Source organism: Electrophorus electricus, chromosome 3 (assembly GCF_013358815.1).
Source record: "Electrophorus electricus isolate fEleEle1 chromosome 3, fEleEle1.pri, whole genome shotgun sequence".
NCBI classification, from domain to species: domain Eukaryota; kingdom Metazoa; phylum Chordata; class Actinopteri; order Gymnotiformes; family Gymnotidae; genus Electrophorus; species Electrophorus electricus.
The window spans coordinates 315001-325000 of record NC_049537.1 but is presented as its reverse complement, the minus strand read 5'-3'; the positions used below and the strand labels follow the sequence as shown (position 1 = coordinate 325000).

Below are 10000 nucleotides of genomic sequence, written 5' to 3'. Positions count from 1 at the left end.
ATAGACGTGTGTATCAGACCCAAATTATAAATGTAGAACATTTAAAACTACCAAGAAATGAGGGGTTCACTCTGGTGTTGCATATTAGAGTGTGTGTTTGGGTGGATGAGAGTGTGTGTGTGTGTGTGTGTGTGTAAAAGTCTATGTGTGTGTGGATGAGAATGAGTATCTGTGTCTATGACTGTGTCTGGGTGGATGTGTGTGTGTGTCTAAACCCCCACCTGTTTCTCCGTGCGCTCTGTCTGGGTGGATGTGTGTGTGTGTCTAAACCCCCACCTGTTTCTCCGTGCGCTCTGTCTGGGTGGATGTGTGTGTGTGTCTAAACCCCCACCTGTTTCTCCGTGCGCTCTGTCTGGATGGATGTGTGTGTGTGTCTAAACCCCCACCTGTTTCTCCGTGCGCTCTGTCTGGGTGGATGTGTGTGTGTGTGTCTAAACCCCCACCTGTTTCTCCGTGCGCTCTGTCTGGGTGGATGTGTGTGTGTGTCTAAACCCCCACCTGTTTCTCCGTGCGCTCTGTCTGGGTGGACACGGTCTCGTGGCCTTTGTGCTGGTTGCTGGTGCAGATCCAGCAGACAAACTTCTGGCAGGTTCTGCAGTGGAACTCCTGCAGGTACTTGTGGTGGGGGCAGATCTTCTGGCTCAGGTCCCCCGTGGGGCCAATCAGCTCATGGCCCTTTAGTTTAGCTTTCGTCTGGTGGGGCTTCAGGTGAGTCTCACACAACGATGCCATACACACCAGACAGGTCTTCAGTGCCGCCCGCGGTTCCGTGCACCGGTCACAGGGCACAGCCGAGGGGGGCAGGGGGGCGGAAGTCCGGGCGGCGGCCCGGGCGGAGGCGGAGCGTGCGGCCCGGCTGGCGCTCCGGATAGATTCCCGGGCTGCGGCGCTAAGGTTGCCACGGCGAAGCTGCTCCACAGCCTCTGCTAGCATGGTGTTACGGCAGAGCTGGGGGCAGGGCTTGAAGGTCTGCCGGCACTCTGGGCAGCTGTAGGCTCCACCTTTCTGCCCCTCCGACTTCCAGTAGTCGGCGATGCAGGCCATGCAGTAGCTGTGGCCACAGGGTATGGTGACAGGCTCGCTGGGCAAGTCCAGACACACGGGGCAGTTAAACTGCTCCTCCGTCCACAAACCAGTGCCACTCATCTCCAAACAGAACACAAACAAACAAACAAACGAAAATCCAAACAAAGAATGATCAAATATGAAATATGAAGAGACGTCCGTGGTGAAGGCAGTCAAGCGCAGGACATGCGATCTGTACACACACCGAGAGGGACGAGAAGGAAATGTGGTATGTGTGGCTGAGTCAGGTGAGCTGCTGTCTCTGTGGGGGCGGGGCCATACTAATTAAACAGGTTTAAGGAGTAATACAGGCATGAGTGGACTTACCCAACCCTACCTGTAAAGCAACATTCCAGTGCTCATACTCTTCCATTCTCTCTCTCTCTCTCTCTCTCTCTCTCTCTCTCTCTCTCTCTCTCTCTCTCTCTCTCTCTCTCTCTCTCTCTCTCTCTCTCTCTTTTTTTTATTCATTCTCATATTCATCTCTAGAAAGTTGGACTAAACATTAATTGCTTATTTTTCCATTTTTAATTATTTTAAATAATTAAAAATATATATTTTAAATATTATTAGAAATAATAATAAATTATTATTGTGGTGTCCGTTGTCTTCCAGAGGATGATGGGCCCCCCCTCAAAGTCTCGGTTCTAGGGAGTTTTTCCTCACTGTCGCCCTTGACTTGTTCACTGTAAAGCTGTTTTTTGACAGCAGCTGTTGTAAAAAAAACGCTATAGAAATAAATTTGATTTAATTCTTTATCGGCACGATTGTGATTCTAAAGTTTTGCCAAAGCAACACAAAGAAATATAACATTCTCTCTCTCTCTCTCTCTCTCTCTCTCTCTCTCTCTCTCTCTCTCTCTCTCTCTCTCTCTCTCTCTCTCTCTCTCTCTCTCTCACACACACACACACACCCTCTCTCACTTTCTCTCCGTCTCTCACACACTCTCTCTCTCTCTCTCTCTTTGGTCCTCATTTAAAGAAGGTGGTGATTTTTTTCTTTGGAGCAACAAGACTAAAGATGTTTTTAAGTGACTCTGTCTTTATATGTTAAATATACCCGGACTCTCATACTGTACGTGCACGTAGCTTTCCACTGGGCCCTGTCGAGTTTCAAACCGTATATTCGTGTATTTCTTTTTCATCTACTGATATGTGATTCATCTTTCTATCCTCTGGGTATATACATTAACTGTGCGACGTAAAAATGCACATTTGGTTGCTGTGGAGATTACACTGAAAGTAATATTCAATACGACAGGACGGGCAAGGGACTGCCTCGAGCTCCTCCGCCGTGTTTAAATGACTCGTTATTTACATCCAAATGAGCAAAAGCACCCAGACACGACCGGAGCTGCACGCGCTGGAACAAAGCCTTATCGTGTCACTCATGAACTGTTCGCCACTGCAATGTTTAGGCTGCTGTTTTATTGTTCACCACTAGGTGTCACCGCAGACTGTCTCTTCACAGTGAAAAACGTCCTGCAATGTAGAATCGCCTTTTCATAGTAGAAGCAGGCAGTTATTCGCAGGCTCTAATGAATTACTTAGTGTTTTTAATTAATTTCTCTGAGAAGTGAAACTGGGGGAATATAGTGATAAGATCTGTAGTGTTTGGGGGTGTGTAAGGAATTAGTGGGGGTATTAGCAGGAATTAGCAGCCCTTAGGCTGCACTCCTATGCTTCCCATAATGCTCTCTTCTATTAAACCTTATCAAAGTGCTCTTCATTCTTGAAGCTGGCACCACCACACACTGACACATTCACAGCCATGTGTGTGTGTGTGTGTGTGTGTGTGTGAGAGAGAGAGAGAGAGAGAGAGAGAGAGAGAGGCCAAGACATTGTCAACAGGCAGTCAGTCACACACAGACTGGTAAATAAGCCAGTTCGTTAGTTTAAATTCTGAGCACTGATCTGTTGTCTGCATGCATGTTGAACTCTCACACTTTGCTCTACTTCATCACATGTAACCCAGTGAACTCCTCCACATCACTTACCATTAACACCAGACTGATGTTCTGACTGCTCTGTAAATACAAATTGCTCCTATTGATTGGAAGGGCAGACTGACTCTGTGGGACCTGCTCTGAGTCTGTCTGTCTGTGTTCTTTATCATAATCTGTGGTATAATGGGCTAATCATTATCCCCCAATTATCCTCACCTAGTGTCTATGAGCTAAGGGCATGTGTGAGTGTGTGTATGTGAGAAGACAGACAATAATATGCAGTCCTAGCAGAGGCTGTAATGAATTGTCTGTGATGATATGGAGTTTTCCATTGAAGTGCTTAATATAGGAATTAGCACTAAATGGAGATCCATACCACCTTCTCCACCCTAAACAGATCCAGAAGGCACAGCACTTATTCCACTCTGTGTATCGTGTGCGTATCATACTGTTGCTATTTCTCTCTCGCTCTCTCACATGACAGACTGGGTCATGTGTTCCTTCTCCAAACAGCTCTAATGACTCTGGGCTTCACTGCAGGAGTGCAGTTCAGATTTTCAAAATGGAAAAAGAGCCAATGAAGTGTTACCGTAGTAACACCTTTACCCCACTCTACCCCCATACTGCCCTACACTACCTCACACTGCTCCACTCTACCCCACTCTGCCCTCATCTGCTGAGAAACTGATGCTTTTCATCTGTTATGTGATGGAGATCTCCACCCACACTGCAGCTCATTAAAATGCCAAATTACTCACTAGCTATTAGTCTGAAACAGACATCGTTAAGCAGACCACCAGTCTTCTGTGAGTTCCCCTGCTTCTCCACCTTGGCAGACCACAACCGTGAAGCATTCTGGATTCTAATATTAAGAAATACCCACTCTACCCACATGTGCATATTCTGATTGTGTCACATTTACAAACTAAACTGAACTTTTGGACTCATCTTGCCTAAAGCGTAAATGACAGTAGTGACCCCTGCAGTCAGGAGGTCCGTGCGGGTGCACACCTTTTAACGAGGCTCAGATGTCCATGTTCAGAGTGTGTCGTCTGGATTGAAATGCCCAAGGCTGTAAAAGCTGGAGTGAAAGGCATGACAGAGTCGGAAAGGGCAGGAGACTGTGGAATGGCGTCAAAAGAAGAAAAAAGAATTTTCTGACATTCTGAAACTTTAATGCTGAGTGGTACCGTACGACATTCAGACTGAACTCAAGTGAACGTGCCAGCCAGAAAGAGAAAGCCACAAAGCAAGAAAGAGAAAACAAGACAAAGAGAGAAATGGAAAAAGACAATTCTAGAAAGCTAAAGAAAATTCCCCACCAGTGCAGAGATTTCCAATTTCAGCTGTCAGTAAACACAAAAAAAGCCCCTGAATTTCTGAATACAATTAAATACCAGTCCCAGAGAAGCACCTCATTTAAAGACCAGTCCCTGAGGAACAATGGATTTTAAGCCACTACAGAGCCAGGAACTGAAACCTGAACAGAGTTCTCTTAGCTGTAACCCTGTAACAACCACCATTGACCAGCCTCATCTTACTGCCAAACCTAAAATTACATCACATTAGAAATCAAAATAAAAACAAGTGTTTGGAACACAAACACCGGGACCATGAAACTCCAAGTAAATCAGAGTGTCATCGGGCCCTAAACATAGACTCTGAACTAACAGAGAATCCCCGTCAGAGAAACGAAGCAGAAACAGATCCTAACCATGTCCATTCAGCTCTAGAACAGGAAGACAGATGGACCAGGCTGTCCAGAGAGGACAGAACATGTGATCACTGCAGAGCAAGACAGCTACAGACAGAGATGCACTTTCTCCTTTATGAAAAATATAACCTTCAAGAAATATTCTTGTTAAAAATATAATCCCACATTTATATATGTCATGTCTCAACAAGAAGAATGACACAGCAACCCGTACTGGAGCAGAACACACACACACACACACACACACACACACACACACACACACACACACACACACACACACAATTAATACACATAGTTAATATCATAAGGGCTTGTTAGCTGCCATTAATAGTTATCACTATTGTTTTTATAACAACAACAATAATAATAAATAACAATAATCAAATGTATTATTATTAGTGCTGGAGGTGGTAGCTGTACTTTATCAATGGAGCTATGAATGTGAATTTTCTGAAACTGAACTACCAGTGCTTTGGCAATATTGTACTTGATTTGAAAAAGTGAATCAGAGAATGTATGAAGAAGAAACAGAGATGGAAAGAGGAATAAATAAAACACCACTTTAATATAAACACCTTACACATGTACACCCACTGCCACTTCAATACTACCCCACCAACACTGTTTATTCTCAAGTAAAGTAGTCCAACCAAAAACTGCACTAGGGGAGACAAGTCCTACTTATAGTCTCCAGGACTATACTGACCTACAGCAACAGTGGAGAGGTGTGGTGAGGACCACACCTTTCTGTGCGCTGCTGCCTCCTGTTTTTGGTAGAAAAAATTAAATACAAAATTTCAAATAGTTTCAAGATTTCTTGATTTAATGTAAAAAAAAAAACCAGCAGATGAGTGGAGGCTGTTACTCCCCCAGAGTGGCCCATGCTACGTTCTTCACGGTTGCTCTTACCTTATGCTTTAGAAGGTCTGGATCCTTCACAACTTACAGAAACTGAACACATTTAACATACAGATGTAGATTCTTTTTTATTTTACAATGTTCATCATACAAAAATATAAAATAGCAAAATGTTCACAGTGTGTAGAAAGGCAGCGGTAATGTGGGGTGTCTACCATTGCATAGGGCATCTTCTCAGGGACCAATCACATTACAGCAAACAGGTCCAATCATAAACTGTCATCTTTTCAGGGACAAATCATATTACAGCAAACAGGTCCAATCATTAACTGTCATCTTTTCAGGAACAAATCATATTACAGCAAACAGGTCCAATCATTAACTGGTATCTTCTCAGGGACCAATCATATTACAGCAAACAGGTCCAATCATTAACTGGCATGAATGAGAACCATGCCACAGTGTATGACATCATCAGCCCCTGGATTCACCCATGTCCAAAACCACAAAAGCAATGCTATGTGAAAAATGCCCAGGGAGTCAAAAGTGCCCCCCTCTGTCTTACAGCTGGGATGCAAAACACTTTTGCACCTTCATACATACTATTGTACTAGGGTCAATAATCAATGTGTTTGATGTCCTTTTGGTCTCTGGGCTCCTAGAAACTATTTACACACACACACACACACACACACACACACACACACACACACACACACACACACACACACACACACACACACACACACACACACACAAGGTTTACCAATGTCCTATGTAAGCCTGTGATGTATTTCACATTTCCACATCCACACTCACAGCTCCATAGACACACTCACTCACACACACACACACACACACACACTCTCACACACACACACACACACTCACACACACACACACACACACACTCACACACACACACACACACACACTCACACACACACACACTCACACACACACACATACACACACTCACAGGGGAAACAGAGTCATTTGGCACAGTTTTGCTGTCCCAATTTTTCTAGTGTGTAGCATTGGATCTAATCCACCCCACCCCCATGTGGACGTCCCCTCTCTCTCTGTGTGTGGACGTCTCCCCTCTCTCTGTGTGTGTGGACGTCCCCTCTCTCTCTGTGTGGACGTGTCCCCTCTCTCTGTGTGTGGACGTCCCCTCTCTCTCTGTGTGTGGACGTCCCCTCTCTCTCTGTGTGTGGACGTGTCCCCTCTCTCTGTGTGTGGACGTCCCCTCTCTCTCTGTGTGTGGACGTCCCCTCTCTCTCTGTGTGTGGACGTCCCCTCTCTCTGTGTGTGGACGTCCCCTCTCTCTCTGTGTGTGGACGTGTCCCCTCTCTCTGTGTGTGGACGTGTCCCCTCTCTCTCTGTGTGTGGACGTCCCCTCTCTCTGTGTGTGGACGTGTCCCCTCTCTCTCTGTGTGTGGACGTCCCCTCTCTCTGTGTGTGGACGTCCCCTCTCTCTCTGTGTGTGGACGTCCCCTCTCTCTCTGTGTGTGGACGTCCCCTCTCTCTCTGTGTGTGGACATGTCCCCTCTCTCTCTGTGTGGACATTTCCCCTCTCTCTGAGCCTCATGTCTGAGGTCTGGTACATGATTTCTACTGGCATGTGTTTATATACAGTATGAAGTGTGCAGGTGTACACACACCTGTACACACACCCACCTTACAGTGTTGCTGTGGTGAGTGTCTTTAGCACACCCCCCTACATCTCTTACAGTCCACCAGTGCTAAATGTCATTACACACTCAGCATTTGCTGGTACTCACAAGATAACGTTCAGTGACCAAACAGCAGTTCCTTCTGCCTGGTGTTTTACACTCCAGAGTCCAAACAGTTCAGAGTCCCAGCCAGACCTGGAGCTGAGCTCTGAGATAACACAGCGAGCAGGGGAGAGAGAGAGAGAGAGAGAGAGAGAGAGAGAGAGAGAGAGAGAGAGAGAGAGAGAGAGAGAGAGAGAGAGAGAGAACCACTCAGAGCCTACTCAGTCTCAGTCTAATTTTTCTGGGCTCCATTGATTGATTCTGAAAGCCACAATCAGTTCAGCTCCATCTGGATGAGGACAGAGTGGCTAAAGGTTCCTTACAGCAGAGCGGTGAATGGGCCTCAGTCCCAGGCAGCTGTCTGGAGTCTTTTGGCCCTCTGTCTGTCTCTCTGTGCCTCTGTCTGTCTCTCTGTGCCTCTGTCTGTCTCTCTGTGTTTCTCTCTGTCTCTCTGTGCCTCCGTCTGTCTCTCTGTGTTTCTGTCTGTCTCTCTGTGGTTCCGTCTGTCCCTCTGTGTTTCTGTCTGTCTCTCTCTGTTTCTTTCTGCCTCTGTGTGCCTCTGTGTGTCTCTCTGTATTTCTGTCTGTCTTTCTGTGGCTCCATCTGTCTCTCTTTGGCTCTGAATGTCTCTCTGTGGCTCCGTCTGTCTCTCTGTGGCTCTGTCTGTCTCTCTGTGCTTCTGTCTGTCTCTCTGTACATCAGTGTGTGAAGAGAAACCTCAGTGATGGAGAAGTGATGCAAATAAGCTTGCATCTCTACACCTGCACAGGTTGATGAAGGTGTGTCAACACGGGAACACAGATCAGGTGTGATCTTCAGGGTGTGTGAGGCACATGCACACACAGATCAGGTGTGGTGTATCTTCAGGGTGTGTGAGGCGTGTGCACACACAGATCAGGTGTGGTGTATCTTCAGGGTGTGTGAGGCGTGTGCACACACAGATCAGGTGTGGTGTATCTTCAGGGTGTGTGAGGCATGTGCACACACAGATCAGGTGTGGTGTATCTTCAGGGTGTGTGAGGTGTGTGCACACACAAATAAGGTGTGGTGTATCTTCAGGGTGTGTGAGGCATGTGCACACACAAATAAGGTGTGGTGTATCTTCAGGGTGTGTGAGGCATGTGCACACACAGATCAGGTGTGGTGTATCTTCAGGGTGTGTGAGGCATGTGCACACACAGATCAGGTGTGGTGTATCTTCAGGGTGTGTGAGGCATGTGCACACACAGATCAGGTGTGGTGTATCTTCAGGGTGTGTGAGGTGTGTGCACACAAATAAGGTGTGGTGTATCTTCAGGGTGTGTGAGGCATGTGCACACACAGATCAGGTGTGGTGTATCTTCAGGGTGTGTGAGGCATGTGCACACACAGATCAGGTGTGGTGTATCTTCAGGGTGTGTGAGGCATGTGCACACACAGATCAGGTGTGGTGTATCTTCAGGGTGTGTGAGGCATGTGCACACACAGATCAGGTGTGGTGTATCTTCAGGGTGTGTGAGGTGTGTGCACACACAAATAAGGTGTGGTGTATCTTCAGGGTGTGTGAGGCATGTGCACACACAGATCAGGTGTGGTGTATCTTCAGGGTGTGTGAGGCATGTGCACACACAGATCAGGTGTGGTGTATCTTCAGGGTGTGTGAGGCGTGTGCTCAGCTGTGCATGTAGCTCCTGCAGGCGGAGTCCAGCATTGGAAAGTCATATTTCCCCAGTGGACTGGGGCAGTAGTTGGTGGTGGTAGAGGGGCAGTAGTTGGTGGTGGTAGAGGGGCAGTAGGTGGTGGTAGAGGGGCAGTAGGTGGTGGTAGAGGGGCAGTAGGTGGTGGTAGAGGGGCAGTAGGTGGTGGTAGAGGGGCAGTAGGTGGTGGCGTACACGTTGGGCTGCTGCAAAGCAGGAGGGAAGAAGTGACAACTCTCGTCTGGGAGGAAGGTGCTCTTATTGAGGGCCTGGAAACACAGAGAGGAACGTTACTGAACACACAGAGAGGAACGTTACTGAACACACAGAGAGGAACGTTACTGAACACACAGAGAGGAACGCTACTGAACACACAGAGAGGAACGCTACTGAACACACAGAGAGGAACGTTACTGAACACACAGAGAGGAACGTTACTGAACACACAGAGAGGAACGTTACTGAACACACAGAGAGGAACGTTACTGAACACACAGAGAGGAACGTTACTGAACACAGGGTGAAATGTCACTGAGCAAACTGAACACTCAGGATAACTGAAAACAAAACCTGTGCCTAATCGCTTAAAGGATGTTAATGGATGTGTGAAGAGCTGAAATACACAAGAAACTTTAAATGGATCACAGGCCTGTATTACGTACAGAGAGTGTTCTACCTGCTACTGGACTACTGGACCTGACACTACTGGACCTACCACTGGACTACTGATCGTGCTACTACTGGACCCATTACTGGACTACTGGACCCATTACTGGAGTGCCCTCAAACACCTCAGGACAAGCGAGGCACACACTCACCCCATCTGATACACACTGAGCCTCATCTACTGCATTTTAAATACATTAATTAATACATTTCAGAATTTAGGGAGCTATCCCATAATGCACTGCATTTCAGTACCAGTTGCATGGGCCTCTCTGCTACACCACCTGATTATGAG

At 46.8% G+C, this 10000-nt stretch overlaps 2 protein-coding genes across 6 annotated transcripts in view; both read right to left on the bottom strand.

Moving 5' to 3' along the window:
- The window catches only part of trim25l (tripartite motif containing 25, like), a 15033-nt gene extending 13887 nt beyond the window's left edge, over positions 1-1146 (bottom strand). Inside the window, exon 1 of the mRNA XM_035524612.1 lies at positions 499-1146. Within this exon, the coding sequence (XP_035380505.1) occupies positions 499-1146 (648 nt within the window). The remainder of the gene's footprint in view (positions 1-498) is intronic.
- A 7843-nt stretch (positions 1147-8989) lies between these two features.
- sema5bb (sema domain, seven thrombospondin repeats (type 1 and type 1-like), transmembrane domain (TM) and short cytoplasmic domain, (semaphorin) 5Bb) overlaps positions 8990-10000 on the bottom strand; it is a 49071-nt gene continuing 48060 nt past the window's right edge. For 4 of the 5 annotated variants that reach the window (XM_026998800.2, XM_026998801.2, XM_035524793.1 and 1 more), the window contains one exon: positions 8990-9308. In XM_026998800.2, the coding sequence (XP_026854601.2) occupies positions 9015-9308 (294 nt within the window). In that variant the 3' untranslated portion in view covers positions 8990-9014. The remainder of the gene's footprint in view (positions 9309-10000) is intronic. The other variant, XM_026998804.2, reaches the window with a different exon arrangement.